At 38.5% G+C, this 19,767-nt stretch overlaps 1 protein-coding gene across 5 annotated transcripts in view; it reads left to right on the forward strand.

Moving 5' to 3' along the window:
* AVL9 (AVL9 cell migration associated) overlaps positions 1 to 19,767 on the forward strand; it is a 92,963-nt gene that overhangs the window by 10,433 nt on the left and 62,763 nt on the right. For all 5 annotated transcript variants that reach the window (XM_060020691.1, XM_060020692.1, XM_060020690.1 and 2 more), the window contains exons 2-8: positions 8,237 to 8,357; positions 10,541 to 10,626; positions 13,247 to 13,318; positions 16,251 to 16,340; positions 17,039 to 17,105; positions 18,269 to 18,309; positions 19,425 to 19,463. In XM_060020691.1, the coding sequence (XP_059876674.1) occupies positions 8,237 to 8,357; positions 10,541 to 10,626; positions 13,247 to 13,318; positions 16,251 to 16,340; positions 17,039 to 17,105; positions 18,269 to 18,309; positions 19,425 to 19,463 (516 nt within the window). The remainder of the gene's footprint in view (positions 1 to 8,236; positions 8,358 to 10,540; positions 10,627 to 13,246; positions 13,319 to 16,250; positions 16,341 to 17,038; positions 17,106 to 18,268; positions 18,310 to 19,424; positions 19,464 to 19,767) is intronic.

A 19,767-nucleotide genomic window follows, 5' to 3' on the forward strand; every position in this document is an offset into this window, starting at 1 on the left:
TATATCATCTCATCCAGAAGACCAGTCTTCATCATTCCACCCTATGTTTTTTATAAATCCTCTTCCTAGCTCTCCTGTATTAGAGGAACTTTATATACAGTATTCCTAATATCCCTTTGTAATTTCAGCTCTGCCAACTTTGTAAGAGACTAATGAGGAAGAGTGCCATTTCTTTTCTAGTGTTGAATCGTCAAGAAATTTGTGAGGGAAAATATAGCTCAGAGAAGATGTGTCTTCTACGTCCAAAGTTTCATTTAAATTGAAAAACATCATGACAGAGCCTTGGTGCCTAAAATGTTTTGACTGTTAAGAAAACAAGTACCCTGTGCTTCTGATAAAGGAGGTAAAATCCCTGAGGTACTTAGGAAGGGAGCGGAGAGGTGGAGCAGTTGCTTCAGAATTTCAGGAAGCCCTCTCCTTCCCTTAGTAAGCCCTGTTGTAGCCATATCTGTGAGGTCCAAGGATGTGTTTAATTTGTGTGCTGTTCAGCATTGTGGCTTTTATGGTTCTCTTGACAGTGGAGTGGATTGTTAGTGAGCAGAGGATATTTTTGAAGTACCCAAAGTCCACACCAGGACACTATGTTAATTGTTTTGTTTTTGTAGTTTTTCATTGTTGTGTTTTCAGTCTTTTGCTTCTGTAGACAAAGTAGATGGAATCTGATTAGAGCACCCCAGTTTGACTTGTGAACTGTGGAAAGGGGTTGTAATTTTTACCATTCCTGGAGGATAAACATACGTCACAGGACTTACCTAGTGGCGCAGTGGTTGGGAGTCCACCTGCCAATGCAGGAGACACGGGTTCAAGCCCTAGTCCGGGAAGATCCCACATGCCGCAGAGCAACTAAGCCCAAGAGCCACAACTACTGAAGTCCACGCACCGAGAGCCCGTGCTCTGCAGCAAGAGAAGCCACCACACTGAGAAGCCTGCACACCACAACAAAGAGCAGCCCCTGCTCTCCACAACTAGAGGAAGCCAATGCACAGCAACGAAGACCCAAAGCAGCCAAAAATTAAAAAAAAAAAATATATATATATATGTCACCATTTCTTACATAGTTCATTTAGCATTAAGAAAAATTGCCTTTTATTCCTTGTGATTAGAGCATCTTTATTCCGCTTTCCCTTCTTAGCAATCAGCCATTGTCTTCTTTTTCCCTCCTCTTATCTTCTTTTGTAGTTATGTAAATTATTACTACTAATTGAGATCAAAATAGATTTTACCATATGAGTGTTGGTTGACATAAAAAGAGAGCTACTTAGGGCTTCCCTGGTGGCACAGTGGTTGAGAGTCCGCCTGCCGATGTAGGAGACACGGGTTCGTGCCCCGGTCCTGGAAGATCCCACATGCCGCGGAGCGACTGGGCCCATGAGCCGTGGCGCTGAGCCTGCGCGTCCGGAGCCTGTGCTCCGCAACGGGAGAGGCCACAACAGTGAGAGGCCCGTGTACCGCGAAAAAAAAAAAAGAGAGAGAGAGCTACTTAAAATTTGTGTGAGTTAATCATAGGGGAACATTTGATGTATCTGTTATATATTATCTGTGCTAATGCCCTCCCAGATACCATCTTTGCTCCCCAAATTTAACTTAGATTTGGGGCTGTGAAAATAGTAACCTTACTGGATGATCATCATTCTAAATGTTGCTTATCTCTGAAGGTTTACTTTGGGTTTTGTCAGTGATTTTTCATATATACTGAGGGCTATCCTGTACAGTATGCAGACCCTGCACAGCACAGCCGCAGGGAGAGAGAGCCCTTCTTGTAAACTGCAGTGTTGGTGGTTTCCCTTAGAGTTGGACAGTGAGGCAGCCTACTATACCTACCTTTACTTTCTGTGGTACTGCTTAGTTTTATTGGCATTATTGTTTAAATTGTGTTTTGATTCAACTGAGTATTATGTAAGACTCTCAGGTAACCTCCAAGAGAATTCCTGTTAAACCTATGTGCCGTGAATTGTGTGTCTGTCTGGATTATTTTGGACGTATTGAAAAGGGGCATAGAGAGTGTTGAGTCTGTATTCAAAATACGAAGAATGTACAACTTAAGGTTTATAAATCCCATTAATTGGGAGGTAACAGATTCATTGTTATTTTGTTTTTCCCCACACACTGACCGGATATCCTACAATTCAGTTCTATTCTACGCTACGTGTCTACCCCTCAGGTTCTAAAATTTCCTAGAACAACTCGTAAAACTCAGGAAAACACTGCTTACCTTTACTGGTTTATTAAAGGCTACTACTCTGAAATAGCCAAATGGAAGAGATTCATAGGACAAAAAGTATGTGGGAAGGGATATGCAACTTCCATGCCGTCCCTGGGCACAGCATCCTCCCAGCACCTCAGTGTCTTTACCAACTGGGAAGCTCTCTGAACCTCATCATCTGGGGATTTTATGGAGGTTTTATTACATAAGCATAACATATTAAATCATTAGCCATTGGTGATTGAACGCAATCTCTAGCCCCTCTCCCCTCCCCAGAGGTTTAGGGGTGGCGCTGAAAGTTCCTAGCTTCTAATCAAGGCTTGATGGTTCTGGTGACCAGGCCCCATCCTGGAGCCATTTAGCCCTTGCCCACCGAGAGTCCCCTCATTAGCATGAACCTAGGTATGGTTGAAAGCATCTTATTATGAATAACAAAGGCTGCTCCTATCTCTTAGGAAATTCCAAGGGTTTTAGGAGCTTTGGGTCAGGACCAGGGACAAAGACCGAATAAAAATCTATTTTTTTTTTATTACATCACATTTAACTGTACCGAATAGCTTATAATAATTTAAAAAAACTTAAAATGTTCAACAATAAAGGATTGATTAAATAATGAAACAACACCATATAGCCATAGAAATTGCTGTATGTGTGTAGACGCAAAAAGGAGTTTGTGTGGACTATTGTAAATTTGATTAGCAAGTTTAGCAGTCTCCAAATGCAAGGATTTGTTTGTAGCAAATAAACTAGCAGAAGAATTCTAGAAAGTTGCCAACACAATATAGGCAGTGTACAATTTATGAAAAGGTTGTGTCCCAAAATTTAGCTGTTTGAAATTCTGAATACATTTTGCTGAAGAATCAATGTTACAAGTATTCTGGATGCAAGTCAGTCTAAAGCCGCCTTATTTTACCCAACGGAATTCTTCAAACATATGTAGTATCTACACTTATATTTATAACAATTTTATGAGTTGATTGCATTTTAAGTTCAAACTAGAGTCACTCAAAACAGATCTTCCTTTAATAGAATCAGGATCATATATTGAACATAACATAGCATCAGATATTAGACTCTGGCCTTTGGTAATTTGATAACTAAATCTTCCGAAAAGGAAATAGATCTCTCCATGTCCCTTTGCCTCCAAAAGGATAGGATGGAAATACTTCCTTCAGAAGTTAGGAACTGCTTGTGGTTATCATTTGCTTTTTTTAAAATTAATCTAAAAGCAGTCATTTAGTGACTTCCCTGGCAGTCCAGTGGTTAAGATTTCTCAGGGACTGCGGGTTGGCTCCATTCCTGGTCCGAGCTAAGATCCCACATGCCTCATGGCCAAAAAACCAAAACATAAAACAGAAGCAATATTGTAACAAATTCAATAAAGACTTTAAAAATTGTCCACGTCAAAAAAAAATTTTTTTTTTTAAGCAATCATTTAGGGACTTCCCTGGTGGCACAGTGGTTAAGAATCCACCTGCCAATGCAGGGGACACAGGTTCGATTCCTGGCCTGGGAAGATCCCACATGCTGCAGAGCAACTAAGCCACCACAACTACTGAAGCCCGTGCACGGCAAGGAAGAGTAGCCTCTGCTCACCACAGCTAGAGAAAGCCTGCGCACAGCAACGAAGACCCAGCACAGCCAAAAGTAAATTAATTAATTTTTAAAAAGCAGTCATTTAAAAATAAATACCAATTTACTTAAAAGTAAATGATAATATCTTCAACTTATTGTCAAATGGTTTAGAAAGTATTTGTATACACGTGCAACACAAAGCACATATGGCAAAAAAATTAGCAGTTTGTGAATATAGATGAAAGTTACAAGATTTTTGAATTCTAAATTTTCTGTAAGTTTGAAATTTAAAAAAAAAAGATGGAAAAAATTAACAGGAATATTCCTTTAGCTCTAATCCCCAACTCTTTTCACCTCTCCAGAGATAAAAACCTCTATTAAAGGTTTTTTCAAGCATGTTTTTTAATCCATTTACAAAGATGTATAATTGTTAGCATAAATGGAATCACAGTATAAGTAGGATTATACTATATTTACTGATATCCTGCTTGCTTCTTAAATTTAACAGTATGTATTAATTTTCTATTGCTTCTGTTACCACAAACAACACACTTAAAACAACACAAATTTATTAGCGTTCTGGAAGTCAGACATGGGTTTCACTAGGCTAAAATCAGGGTGTTGGCAGCTCTGCGTTTCTTCAGGATGCTCTAAGGGAGAATCAGTTTTCTTGCCTTTTCCAGCTTCTAGAGGTCACCTGCATTCCTTAGCTCATGGTCCCTTCCTCCATCTTCAAAGCATCTTGAAGCATAGCATCTTCAAATATCTCTGACTCTGTCTCTTCTGCCTCTCTCTTATAAGGACCCTTGTGATTACATTGGGACCGCCTGGATAATCCCCATCTGGAGATAATCTTATGTGCAATGTCCTTTTGCATTGTAAGGTAACATTGACAGATTCTAGGGATTAGGAGATGGACACGTCTGGAGGGCTCTTATTTTACCTACTATATAGTATACCATACCTATCTTGCTTTATCAATATATTATAAATCTACGATTCTTTTACAGCTGGATAGAACTGATATAAAGTTTATTTGACCAATCTTCTGATGAATATTTAGGTTTCCGATTTTTATGCTTCAATAAGTCATGTTTCTGTGAGTGTTTTTGTACTTATCTGTGTGAATATCTGTGTATTCGTGGGATAAATTTCTAAAACTGAAATTTCTGAGTCAGTGTATTGTTGATTTGATAATACTGCCAAATAGTCATCCAAACTGCTGTACCAATTTACAGTCCCACAGCCAAGCCCCATACTCTTGTCAACACAAAATATGAATAATCTTTTTCATGTTTTTAAATATATGAGTAAAAACTTTATTGTTTCAAATTGCATTTCCATGTTTAAATAAGAGATTGAGGGACTTCCCTGGTGGTCCAGTGGGTAAGACTCCACGCTCCCAATGCAGGGGGCCTGGGTTTGAGCCCTGATTGAGGAACTAGATCCCACACGCATGCTGCAACTAAGAGTTCACATGCTGCAACTAAGAAGTCCGCATGCCCCAATGAAGATCCCACCTGCTGCAACTAAGACCTGGCGCAGCCAAAATAAATAAATAAATATTAAATGAGAGGTTGAGTGTTGTCATACTACTTTATTTTGGCATTTTCTAGATTAAACTTGTCAAATGAATACAAAAAAAAAAAACCACACAACATGAGAGTTGTGAGTTAAGTTTTATTTGGGGCAAAATGAGGACTATAGCCCAGGAGATAGCCTCTCAGAAACCTCTGAGGAACTGCTCTGAAGAAGTAGCAGGAGAGGTTAGTATACCTGTGATTTTTTGTTTTATGGAGATTTTGTTTGTTTATTTATGGCTGCACTGGGTCTTCATTGCGGCGTGTGGGCTCAGTAGTTGTGGCACACAGGCTTAGTTGCCCCTCGACATGTGGGATCTTAGTTCCCCAACCAGGGATCGAACCTGCATTGCCTGCATTGGAAGGTAGATTCTTTTTTTTAAGGAAATACCCTAAATCTATTATTATTATTATTTTATTTATTTATTTTACTTTTGGCTGCGTTGGGTCCTCGTTGCTGTCCACGGGCTTTCTCTAGTTGCGGCGAGCAGGCTTCTCATTGCGGTGGCCTCTCCCTGCAGAGTATGGGCTCTAGGTGCACAGGCCTCAGCAGTTGTGGCACACGGGCTCCAGAGTGCAGGCTCAGTAGTTGTGGCGCACGGGCTTAGTTGCTCTGCGGCATGTGGGATCCTCCCGGACCAGGGCTCGAACCCGTGTCCCCTGCATTGGCAGGCAGATTCCTAACCACTGCGCCACCGGGGAAGCCCTGAAGGCAAATACTTAACCGCTGTAGCACCATGGAAGTCCCAGTATACGTGTGAGTTGGTGAAGGGGATGTGTGCAATCAAGCACACATTTTGGCAGAGGGTTGCTGCTAGTCACGAGGAGCAGATGTCTCCGTTAATGATTTTAGTGCTTTTCTAGATATGAGAAGATGCAAGAAATTGGGCTCAAATCTTCTGAAAAGATCTAACTCTCTGAAGGCCCGTTCTGCCAGTTTTTCCCAGAGCACAGAGTGCCTCATTCCTGATCTCCTCCCTGAACTCCTTTCAGGGTGTGTTGAAGGTCAGTGACTGCAGTGGCTAGTGACCTAATCCTTGTAGAGGCAGATTGCAAGTGATAAGTTTTAGTTGGCAAACTTTTTGGATCCTAGAGAGCAACATACTTCATGAAGTATTTGTGAGAATTTGAGTCCATTATATTTATATTTATTTAGAAGCATGTTTATTCCATACTAAATACTTTTAAAATAAATACTGTACATAAAAATTAGTGGTTTTCCAAAAGAAATTATTTTGTGATAATTACCAGTACTTCTTAGGTGTTATATATTGGACTTTAGTGTTTACATAAAATACAATAATTTTCTTGTTTCTTTTTTTTTTTTCCCTTGTTAAAGTAAGAATTCTGAGTTGGGAATTTTTTTTAGCTCTGTAACTACCAGCTTCATAGCATCGGCTTTGAATTTATGTCTTTCCCTCTGTGGCACACCTTGCCTTCCCTTACACTTTTAAGATTAGCCAATATAAAACTGGTATCATGGAGAAGACACAGAGAAATGTGAAATGTAGCTTGAGATTATTTATGCCCAGCCTTCAGTTAATTGATGTTAAGTAACTGATCCTTTCAAACTGAAATGTTGATTGCTTCTGGAGGTGGACGCAGGGAAATTTAAACATTTTCAATATAGAACTAGATCACCTGTTAAAAATAATCATTATTAAAGTCCTTTTATAATCGGCTCTCATGTGACTAGTGGCACCTTGATTACCTTGAGATGTGGGGAAATGAGCCATCATGTCTTTCCACATTAAAGATGGAATCTAAAAGTGATTCTTACCCCTATGTTTTTCCAACTTCAGTGTATTTATTACTAATGCAGTGCAAATTCCTGCTTAAATATACTTTGAAAGAAAATTAAACATAAGACACTTAGAACTTACGTCAGTATGATAACCCAAGTCCTCAGCATTTAATTCTGCCTTCCTCTCCAAAAGTCTCATTGAAATAACAACAAAAGAAACCCCATAAGCAAAGGGAAAATGTTAGTAAACCTAGGGAATGCCAGAAACCGTGAGCTTATACTAAAAACTTTGTTATTTCTACAAGACAAACAGTATTAGAGAGACTTCATTGATCACTTCTCAGTCTTGGGAAAAAAATAACCTAAAGTGGTGGTTAATGCCCATTCACCTCCCTAACAACCCATCGAAACCATAGACTCAAAGCTTCAAGTATTGGGAGCAAGGGAGCCAACTGATGGGAAGCAGATCTAGAACTTGGCCCAACTTCTTAGGCTCCTTTGTTGGATCTCTCCTACTCAGTTCAGGAGGATATTGGTTTTTCTCAGGGCTCCATGTCTTCAGTTACCGTCTATTTGATAACAGCTCCCACATGTACATCTCCAATCCAGTCACCACCACCACTACCCACTACCCTTGTGCACATCAAAGTTAAACTCCTTTAAATAAAAAAGGGGAAAAAGGCTTACTAATTTTTTTTTCCTCATTTTTTTCTTTCTTTTTTTCTAGGGTTTTTTTCTTAAACTTTATGTATCTATTTATTTATGGCTGTGTTGGGTCTTCATTGCTGCTCACGCACTTTCTCTAGTTGTGGCGAGCAGGGGCTACTCTTCGTTGTGGTGCAGGGCTTCTCATTGCAGTGGCTCCTCTTGTTGCGGAGCACGGGCTCTAGGCGCGCGGGCTTCAGTAGTTGCAGCACGCGGGCTCAGTAGTTGTGGCACATGGGCTTAGTTGCTCCGTGGCTTTCCTCCCTTTTTCTTTTTCCTCTTCTATACCATAGGTTTGCTGAAAATGGCATCAAGAAGTGTGGCTTATCCTTAGTTCTGTCATTCAGAATTTGAAAGCATTTTTGTCTGCCAGGATATAATGCTGCCTTTGATCATCAACCTGTTGGCTAACATTCCTTACCATTTTAGGTTGAATTCTCTTACCCGCCCCTGATTCCAGGAGATGGACATGACAGTCACACTCTACCTGAAGAATGGAAGTATTTGCCATTCCTTGCCTTACCAGATGGCGCACACAACTACCAAGAAGGTATGTAAACAGACAGTGGAGCAATCAGTAGGTGGCTTTTTAAAAAATTTGCCACGAGTCTGAGTACTTTGGTAATGAAAGACCTTTGGCCTATTGTGACTATTCATAAAATATTTAAATGCTTCTTTGGAGATGACTAGTTAGTCATATACTAGAGGATCTGCAGAGAAGTGCCAGGCTTATATTGGTAATGGTTGGTGGACACTGGCCACTCCTTTGCCAAGAGCTCCGGCCAAAGTAAGTAATTAGCCATATTAGGACATCTGCTACTGGTAGCACTTTCTGCATTTAAACTTCAGACTCCTCTCAGAGACAAACTAAGGAGCTTTACCCGCACCAGCTGCAGATTGATTGGAGCTCTAGCTTCGTCCTCTAGTGCCCACCTGAAAACAGCTGGGATTGCTTCTCCACCTCTGGAGCACTGCCATCACAGTGCTCTGCTTAAAAGTTGGCTTGCATGCGTGGGGAGCATGTTAACACCCTCAAGGAAAGCAATGCTGTGAAGTTAGTACTGAGTCTCCTATCACCGTATAGATGAGTGCTTTGAATGGCTTAATGAAGAAATAAATATTACTATACTTTATCATGGTATTAGAGGCTCTACCGAGACACAAGATTAAACTTGGTTTGGCTACTTATTTTTCTAATATTTACTAATTTTTGTATGAAATGAAGCAAATATTACTCTGCAGTTTAACATAAAATTAATTTTTAAAATTTATATTTATTTATTTTTGCTGCATTGGGTCCTCGTTGTCGTGCACAGGCTTTTTCTAGTTGCAGAGGGAGGGGGCTACTCTTCGTTGCGGTGCGTGGGCTTCTCGTTGCCCTGGCTTCTCTTGTTGCAGAGCGTGGGCTTCAGTAGTTGTGGCTTACGGGCTCTGGAGCGCAGGCTCAGTAAACGTAGCGCACAGCTTTAGTTGCTCCACGGCATGTGGGATTTTCCCAGACAAGGACTCGATCACGTGTCCCGTGCATTGGCAGGTAGATTCTTAACCACTGCGCCACAGGGAAGTCTCTAACATAAAATTAAAATGCTGTACTTTTAACCTCACAAGACTTCTTTTTTAAACCTTTTTATCATGAAAGCTTTTAAACATACAGAAAAGTTGGAAGAATAGTAAATATTCCACAAACTTTCTTTATATATGTGTACAGTTTTGCCTATACTATTTGAAAGTCAGTTGCAAACATCATGACACTTTAAATACTTCAGCCTGCATCTTGTAAAAATAAGATCATTCCCCGGGATGACATTCGATTCTTTTACCACAGCTAAGAGATTCAACAGTAACTCCATAATACCATCTCATATCTAATCTATGTTCAAATTTCCCCAATTGTCCCAAGAATTTCTTGGATCTATTCAAAATTTATGTGTTGCCTTTGGTCTGTATGATTCTTTTTTTATATATATATAAATTTATTTATTTATTTATGTTTTTGGCTGCATTGGGTCTTCGTTGCTGCATGCGGGCTTTCTCTAGTTGCGGCGAGCAGGGTCTACTCTTCGTTGCGGTGTGCGGGCTTCTCATTGCGGTGGCTTCTCCTGTTGCAGAGCATAGGCTCTAGGTGCGCGGGCTCAGTAGTTATGGCTCACGGGCCTTAGAGCTCAGGCTCAGTAGTTGTGGCACACGGCCTTAGTTGCTCCACGGCATGTGGGATCTTCCTGGACCAGGGCTCAAACCCGTGTCCCCTGCATTGGTAGGTGGTTTCTGAACCACTGCACCACCAAGGAAGTCCCTAAGGATAAACTTTTTTTTTGTTTCTTCTTTTTGGCCACACGGCTTATGGGATCTTAGTTCCCGACCAGGGGTAGAACCCAGGCCCTTAGCAGTGAGAGTGCAGAGTCTTAACCACTGGACCATCAGAGAATTCCCTGTATGATTCTTTACTTTCTTTTTATCTGGAATAATCCTGTATAATAAAGTATTTTCTGAGAAAAATGATTGTAGTCTCAATTCGACCTGTTATGATTCAGCCTCTTGGGCTTTTTGTCATGCGTGTACACTGGAAGGCAGTGAGAGGAATTCTAAGAAACCAGTGGTTGTGATGCTAGAAATAAGTCTGACATGTGTTACTTCATCGTTTTTGTTTAAGTGACTGCATTATAATAACGTCAAAGTTCATTATTAATATGGGTAGTCCACTTTGGTATTTACCTTTTTCTGTATATCTCTTAGATACTGTGTTTTTTCACTTGCCACCCAGAAATGGAAATGGAGCCACTGTATATGGTATCTCTTGCTATCGACAAATTGAAGCCAAGGTACAGTTAAAATGAATAACACCAAAAAACACTAAAAAATTGTTTAATTGTTGGCCACTTAAGATGTAGAATTTGGGGAAATACATAATCTTTATGTTTCATGTGGTACCTGTGATACTGTTTTAAAGTTTTATAAACCATGTAGCTGTATTCTCTATAGTACCAGTTTAATTCACATGAATGTTTTTCTAAGTTGACATTGGCGACTAATTATATTTGTATTGTATAATATTTTGTACATTGTTTTTAGATATTGATACCAAAATTATCCATTTGTCTTCAAAATACTGTATGTCAATTTCATGGTGTCCTTGAGTTTTCTATTTCTAGTGTTTGGTACGTAACTTTAAAAAATGGAATGGTAATGAGTGTTGTATTTTTTTAAGGAACATTCTAGAAGTAATGGAAAGTACTTATAGTAGCTGCAAACTACTTGCAAGTTATCTTAATTATATATAACTAAGATTTTGATCATTCTTAAACTTACCTTCCCGCTTAATGCCTAACTTACTATAATATCTCTAATTAATAAATTTAAATAAATCAAGATGGGTAGCTTCCCCTTTCCTGGTTTGCTTCTGTGCAGCACCGTTCTTTTTGTGGTGGGGATACCCTTTCTGAGTAAAGATCTCTTTCCTCTTATGAAATGATTAATACTCTGAAGTAGTGAGCCTTTTCAACCTCGGCTTCACTGTTGGAATCACCTGGTGAGCTTTAGATACTTGGGATGACTAGGTCCCAACCCCAGAGATTCTGATTTAACGTTCTGGGCATCAGGAGTATTAAAAGTTCCCCAGGTGATTCTAATATGTAGGCAAGACTATGAACCGCTGCTCTAAAACAATGGTTTTTAACCAGAACTACATGGAGACTCTTTTTTTTTTTTTTTTTTTTTTTTTGGCCAAGAGATTTTTTTTTTTTTGGCCACAGCATGCGGGATCTTAGTTCCCTGACCAGGGATCGAAGCTGTGCCTCCTGCAGTGGAAGCACGGAGTCCCAACCACTGGACGGCCAGGGAAGCCCCAGAGACTTTTTTTTTTTAATTTAAGTATACTTGCCAGGCCTTTCCTTCTACAGACTGAAGTAGAATCTCTGGTAGTAGATCCTAGGCAATTACAAAGTTTTAAAAGCTTCCTCAGGTGGGTAATTAACTTAGTAAGTCTTTAAAAATTTTCTTTCAGCTTTTATAATGAACGTTTCAAACACGCAGATAAATTAAAAGAATTGCACAATAAACACCTGTATACCCACCATCTACATTCAACAGTTGTTAATGTTCTACCACATTTGCTCTGTGTGTGTGTGTGTGTGTGTTTCCCTCAGGCATTTAAAAGTAAACTGCACGAATAAATCCCAGCATACCCAAAGTAGTTAACTACTGTGAAATAACCCTCCATGCGCAGGGCCTGGAACATAGGACACACCCAGTAAATGTTTGTGGTTCAAATGAATAACTGAGTTTAAAGATAAAGAAACCTGCGAATAATTACGCATTTGATTTCTTCATGTACCTTACATCTTATTAGATGAGATGAATTGAGCTGCTGCCCTTTCTTGGAAATCTGTTCCTTTCACTACCTCTTATCCCTTGTAAATTGTATAACCACTAGTAAAATTATTCCTCTGATGCTGTTGTCATTAACAACAGTTCTCATGCTCTACATAGACAGCCTTTAAGTGGCATTTCATACTGCGTGTCTCCGACACCTCCTGAGTCTGACCCACTCCAGAGTATATTGGGGTTGCCCATTCCTCCAGGTTGTTCTCACCTCATATGATAACCAGACAGATAAAGCAGATATCAGAGAGCCCTAGAGCCTAGGAGAAAGCCTTTCCTTTCCTTTTGAACAAAGCTGAGACCCGATGGATGAATCCAATCAAGGTAAACAGGTAGAAACAGATTGAGGAAAGGCTCTACTCTTGATGTAATCTAATGACGAATCATCAGTCCTCAGGCAGTTGAAGACACTGAGACCCCATGGTCCTCAGGACAGATCCAAGGAGACGTCAGGCAGTACACTGGGGGGGAAGAGTCATTCTTACTGCCCTCACAGCCTTACCTGAGGTTGATCAAGTCCTGTTTCCTACTAGCAGAGAACTGCAGATATCTCATGTAGTCATCTTCAGAATCACCAAGGCTTGAGTTACGGCTCAGGGCTGGGCTACAATACAATACAGGTGTGCCAGGGTAGACTCCAGTAACGTAGAATAACCAGCTTAACAAAACTGCTGACAATTCTTCCATCTCTGGAGAAACAAGCTGTTAAACTGTCCCTTTCTCACCAGAAACATTAATCTCCGAAAGGGGTGTCCATTTTAAAACCAGAACCAGGGATGACTGATTTGCATTATGGATGTGGCAATTTACACATCAAGTAATCTCCTCCAGACTGAATTCCCTGAGAGTAGAGATTGTCTCTCACTGTTATGTTCTCATTGCCCGCCAGATTCTGGCAGAGTGCTCTGGCTGACACTTATTCATTCAATAAATTGAGATTCTCAATAAGTGCTTTTAATTAAGTGTAAGATACTTTTTCTGATTGCTGTGTTATATTGAAAAATAATTATTTTTAAATATGTTCATGAAATGTTTTTAATAATGACTATTTGTTTATAATAGGCATTGAAGGTACGGCAAGCAGATATCACCAGAGAGACCGTTCAGAAAAGTGTCTGTGTTCTAAGCAAGCTGGTAAGAGACCAAGTAACCTGTTAATGTTAAACACTCATGGCAGCTTTTTATTTGATGATAAAGCATTATTAGAATGAGGAGAGGTTTATGAAAACAGTGATATATTAAAATTAGAGGCTTATTGTTGATGCTCTTGCATCTCCTCTTTGCCTTTCAGCAGGTTCACTCTCATTTCCCCTCTGCCCAAAACTACTTAAGAGGGAGGAAATCTAATAGATCAGTTTTGGGGAAGGAGGTTGATACATGAGCAAAATGAGGCATCTGATATATTTAATTTATCCAGCTTTGTTTTGTTCTCGAGACTGTAGATAAGTAATATTTTACTAAAATTCAAAGTATCGTAATTACTCAGATTTTATTGATGATACAAAAGTGCATGGCTCTTTGCAGTGAAAAATTGTATCCCTAGCTTGCTCTTTAAAAACTGAAAATGTGTGGGCTTCCCTGGTGGCGCAGTGGTTGAGAGTCCGCCTGCCGAGGCAGGGGACACGGGTTCATGCCCCGGTCCGGGAAGATCCCACATGCCGTGGAGCGGCTGGGCCCGTGAGCCATGGCCGCTGAGCCTGCGCCTGCGGAGCCTGTGCTCCGCAACCAGAGAGGCCACAACAGTGAGAGGCCTGCATACCGCAAAAAAAAAACACAAAAAACTGAAAATGTTTGAGGAAAGGAAATGACATAATGAATTGTACTATAACAACACTTTAAAATTGTTTCTTCTCTGTACAGGTTGATCAGATGCAAGTTTATAATCATTTTAACTTTTTAGTTTTCAAAAGAAAATATATAGCATTTCTTATTTTTCATAGCTGTCTCTATTAAATCATTTGTGATGTCCCATTTGTATTATTAATGGGTTAATAACACCTTTACCAGTAACACCAGATGCCTAGTTCTACATGTAAAATATAGTCCCCCCACTTCTGTTTGTGGGAAAAAATATCTAGATATCTATCATATTAATTATCTTAGATCTATATGATTACTGAGTACAAATGTTTCTGCAGTTAACCTAACGCAAAACAGAATATTTCATTAGCCTAGTCACCAAAAAAACTATGGTTTTATTTAATTATTTCTTCTGCAGTTGTTCCAATTTCTTATATTCACAGACAATTTAAATGTAGCTTGCTTAGTACTAAGCTTTAAAAAAAAACTTGAGTGAGAATAATTTAGTACTATGGACCTTACTAATAAGATTTTGAGGATCAGGATATTTGTTCCAAGAGAGTAATTTTTTGTTTGTTTTTTAGCTGCATTGGGTCTTCTTTGCTGCACGCGGGCTTTCTCTAGAGCAGCAAGCGGGGGCTGCTCTTCCTTGCGGTTCACGGGCGTCTCATTGCAGTGGCTTCTCTTGTTGCAGAGCACAGGCTCTAGGCGCGCGGGCTCAGTAGTTGTGGCTTGCGGGCTCTAGAGCACAGGCTCAGTAGTTGTGTGCGTGGGCTTAGTTGCTCTGCGGCATATGGGATCTTCCCAGACCAGGGCTTGAACCCATGTCCCCTGCATAGGGGGGCGGATTCTTAACCACTGCGCCACCAGGGAAGTCCCAAGTAATTTTAAATATAGGGCAAGAATAGTCTCCTAGGAAAGGAATGGTTATAAAAGACTTCAATATCAGAAAATTGGTAAATTGCTAATCTGATTCCTGTACACAGTTTCTAGAAGGGTAGCCTGAAAAAATATACATCAGTGAATTATTGTTTTTAATGCTGGACCAGATGACCAAAGTATAGGAGTGCTGGATATTGAATAAACACAACATGTTGAAAGGCTTCCTGAATAATTCTTCAAAGAACAGTAATAATAATAACAAGTGCCACTTATCAAGTGCCTATATGTCAAGTATTCTATACCAGGCACTTTTTAGATATAGTTGTCATTTTAATCCTCGTAAGAAGAGAGATCTAAGTATTTATTGTTCTCATTTCACAAATAAAGATATATCTCAGAGAAAAAATGTCTAACTCTCATGAACATGTAACTGCTATGTGATAAAATTGGGGTGAAAAGCCAGTTTTATCAGACAGATAGAGCCAGCTCACACAAAAATGTTTGGTGGTTCATAGTGCATTTTAGTCTATATATAAAAATATATTTAGATAGAAATAATGATATATTAACCGGGATATTGGGGGAGAAAACTATTCCACTATTACTTGTTTTAACTAATTAGAGTATATATTCAACATTAGTCTCTGCATCCTAAAAAGGACACAGAAACCAGAAAACATCTAGAACAGAACATAAAAGGATGGAAATGGTAGGAAGAAGGTTTTAAATAGAGAAATAAGAATTAAGGAGTATCTTTTTTCGGATATACAAAAGAATATGATATAGGATATTATAAAGGACACAGACTAGTTGTTTTAAGCCTCTATAGAGGGCAAAAAAAGGGGAAATGAAATTAAATTTAATCATGAATGTTCAACTGAATATAAGAATTAGTGCTATAAGGATGATTAAACGTTACTACAAGCTAGCAGAACAGTGTGCAGGATTACGATATGTTTTAAATTTTATGATAATGATGGCTAGCATTTAAGTGCTTTCTATATGCCAGATACTCTAGAAAGTGCTTTTACCTGTGTTATTTAAGATGAGAAATCCCCAGAAGATGTACTGTCTTTTCATATACCCATGTTCACATCAGTCAGCAGACATGGAGAGGTTAAGTGCCCAGAGTTACGCAGCTGAGTGACTGCAGCAAGACCCAGGAGGTCTGTGCTCACTCTCAACCCCGGTGCTCTGAGTGGGTCAGGCACTTTGCAGCTGCAGTCCAGGAGCTAGAACAGTGACTTAACGTTCAGCTGTGAATAATAAGATACTAAAGTTGTCAGTAACTTTTTCCTTCTCAGTCTTTTCAAGTTAAAAAGTCGTGGGGTGTTTGTTTTTTTTACTATTATCAAACTAATGGTAATTTCTCTTTTTCTTTAAGCCTCTCTATGGCTTACTTCAAGCAAAACTTCAACTCATTACGCATGCATATTTTGAAGAGAAGGATTTTTCCCAAATTTCCATTCTAAAGGTAACTTTATCCCCCCCCCCCATAGATGTGTGTGAAGACAGATTGATGAATCAAGTAGATTTTTAATAGTGTGAGCTAATCATTTATTAGCTTAAGAAGGACATTCTTGTTTGAAAATAATATTGAAGAGCCAATGATCATCCCAAAATGTACAGTTCATACTTATTAAACTTAATGAAGCCATCTTTTATTAGAAAATAATGATTGACAGTTGACTATGACATAAATGTTTCTGTTAATGGATAATAGCCCTTTCGCTATGGCATTTCTTCTCTACATTTGTTATGTTATTAATACACTGAGCAGTATGTTTATATATCGCATTTCTGGATCCTAACTCCCATACTAAAAAGCACAGAAAAACCACATTCCTACTTTACTGAAGATGGATAATATGTTTTTCTTGAGGCTGCCATGGATGTATAGAACATGGATCTCTCCTGGATTCTAGTGAGAGTAGGACAGTTAGTTATTTAGCAAGGAAGTAGAGGAAATTTATCCTAGGAATCCGTACCACCATGGAAATGAATCAAGCTCTGATATGTAAAGGAAGAGAAGGAAGGATTGCTGGAAACTGGCAAGTTTCAGAGAGACAAAATTGCCTCAGTTAAAGAACCAATTTTCCCTTGATCATCCTATTTCTAATTCAGTGTCTAAAATGATAGTAAAGTGTTCTAAACTGAATTTTTATTTTATAGGAGCTCTATGAACATATGAATAGTTCCCTGGGAGGAACTTCATTAGAAGGATCCCAGGTATATCTTGGTAAGTCACTTTTTTACAAGTCAGAAGAAATGCCCTTGTTTCTTTTTGTTTGGCATGCTGAGTTGCATGTAAAACTTCATGATAAGCATTACGTTTCTATATGGGATCTAAATTCTCCAACATTTGATGCTGCTGCTTCCTTAAATATCTTCTGAGACAGCATTTGCATTAAGAAGGGTTGTAACATACTTGTATCAAAATTTACAACTATTAATTGTATAAGGAAAATTTCTGCTTTTCAGAGTAATAATGGAAGTTTGTTTTCCTTACGTTAATGCTGACCAGGTCAGTTCCCTGTCATAACACAGAGGGAGAGCAAGAGAGAGAAATCTGCTTATTAGCTCTTTTCTATTCTAAGATTTTTCAAGTTGAGGGTTTTATGCTATTTTGACAACCCAGAACATTCATTTGTGTGTTAGGCACTCAATAAATGTCCTTTTCATGTTTTAAAAAAATTGTTGATCACATAGTGATTTACGCTTGCTCAATTCCCATTTTAGCATGATGTAGCCAAACCCTGGAACTTCACTTTTGCAATCCTGTGTGTAATGTAAGCTGGTTACAAAGCTCCTATTCTGAGAATATGTTTTTCTCTAAATTAATTTATCTTGTCTTATGGCAGATGATCAGAGAAGATTGTGATTCAGAAATAGTAGCCTATGGGGTGTAGTGACCAAAAACCATGTTTAAATGATTGACTGCCACAGTAGTACAAGCTTCATAGTTTCTAAACTTGGGTAATTTGTAAGATGGCTGGAAAATGGGGAGGTGTTAGAGCTGCATGACCACAACACGAGCCACTAGCCACATGTGACTGTTTACATTTAGATTAGAATTAATAGAAATTAAATAAAATTTAAAAATCAGTTTGTTAGTCACACTTGCCATATTTCAAGTGCTCAGTGACCACATATGGCTACTCTATTGAACAGTGAAGATTTAGAACATTTTCATTATTGCAAAGTTCTATCGCAGTGCTGTTTGACTGTTAACAGTATTTGATAAATTCTGATTATGTGTGTGCATGAGATATTACATAAATATTTAAATATTTGCATATTCCTACTTTTACCTGCCTTTCTTTTGAGGAGGTTAAAACTTTCTTTGACAAAAACAGTAGTTGGTAGTCATAGATTAGCTTTTTTTTTTTTTTAACATTATAGGTCTATCTCCTCGAGATCTTGTGCTTCATTTTCGACACAAGGTATGATATGTTATTTAATTTATGACGTACTAAAATTACTTAACTGGGCAAATTCCACGAGCTGCATGGTCTAATGTAGAGCGTGGCATAACTGTGTTTTAGTTTTCCTGAGACAGCTGTCATAGTGATACAAAGTTGAAAGTGTTCGTAGTGCTTATATGGTAGAAATTTCTAAAAGTATACAAATAGTGTCATTTATTTCTGTGCAGGATAGGATACTTTTTTCTATGGTTTTTGTAATTTTGGATATCATGAAATCAGAGTGGAAAAAAACTTCTTTTTTTCACAGGATGTTGAGTATCGTTCCCTGTGCTATAGGACCTTGTTGTTTATCCATTCTCTATATAATAGCTTGCATCTACCAATCCCAGACTCCCAATTCACTCCTCCCACACACACACGTGGCAACCACAAGTCTGTTCTCTATGTCTGTGAGTCTTTCATAGATAAGTTCATTTATGTCATATTTTAGATTCCACATATAAGTGATATCTATAGCGTTTGTCTTTCTCTTTCTGACTTACTTCACTTAGTATGATAATCTCTAGGTCCATCCATGTTGCTGCAAATGGCATTATTTCATTCTTTTTTATGGCTGAGTAGTATTCCATTGTATATGTATACCACATCTAAAAGAAACATGTTTTTATCTTGCAGAGTATTTTATATGTTGCCCTGAGAGTGAAACATTTTCCAGTAAAATATCTATACTTATATCTTTTGATCTTTATTCTTAAGGCGTCTGTTGACTGGGACATACACACATTGATCATTCACTTAACAGCTGTAATGGGTATCTGCTCTGTGAATGCCCTGGACATCCAGAAGTAAATGAATAGTACCTTAACTTTAAAGAGCTTGCAGATATTTCAAGCAAAAATGGCGCAACTTATTCCGAAAAGTGCAATTTGATAGCAATTTAAGTGGTATTCACATTTTTAGAGGACACAGGAATTTCTCAGTATAAGTTCATAATTTTCAATGTAGTGTTTAAAGCTCTAGAATTATTTAATATTATTGATTCAGTGATACATGGTTATGTTTGAGGAGAGGCAAAGGCAAATGAAAAATAGGCTTGAGTTTCTTATTTTGATAGTTTTTTTTTCTTTCTTCAGGTCCTAATCCTGTTTAAACTAATTCTTCTTGAAAAGAAGGTGAGATTTGAATGTTTAGAATATTTAATATTTATTGACATTTCTTAAATACTATATAAAATTGAAACTAATGGTAAAGTATAAATTAAGACTTTTTTGGCCATAAAAGTACAGTGGGCTAAAGCACATATTTTTGTCCACTACTATAGAAGTGTAAATTCATGCAGTCTCTTCTGGGGGCAATTTGATAGTATTCAGTTATCAGAATGGTTTTGACTATAGATAACAGAAAGTTCTCTTGATGGATTGATTGATTGCCATGCCGTGCCATGCGGCATGAGGGATCCTAGTTACCCTACCAGGG

The sequence above is a fragment of the Delphinus delphis genome, chromosome 9, assembly GCF_949987515.2.
Source record: "Delphinus delphis chromosome 9, mDelDel1.2, whole genome shotgun sequence".
Classification (NCBI taxonomy): domain Eukaryota; kingdom Metazoa; phylum Chordata; class Mammalia; order Artiodactyla; family Delphinidae; genus Delphinus; species Delphinus delphis.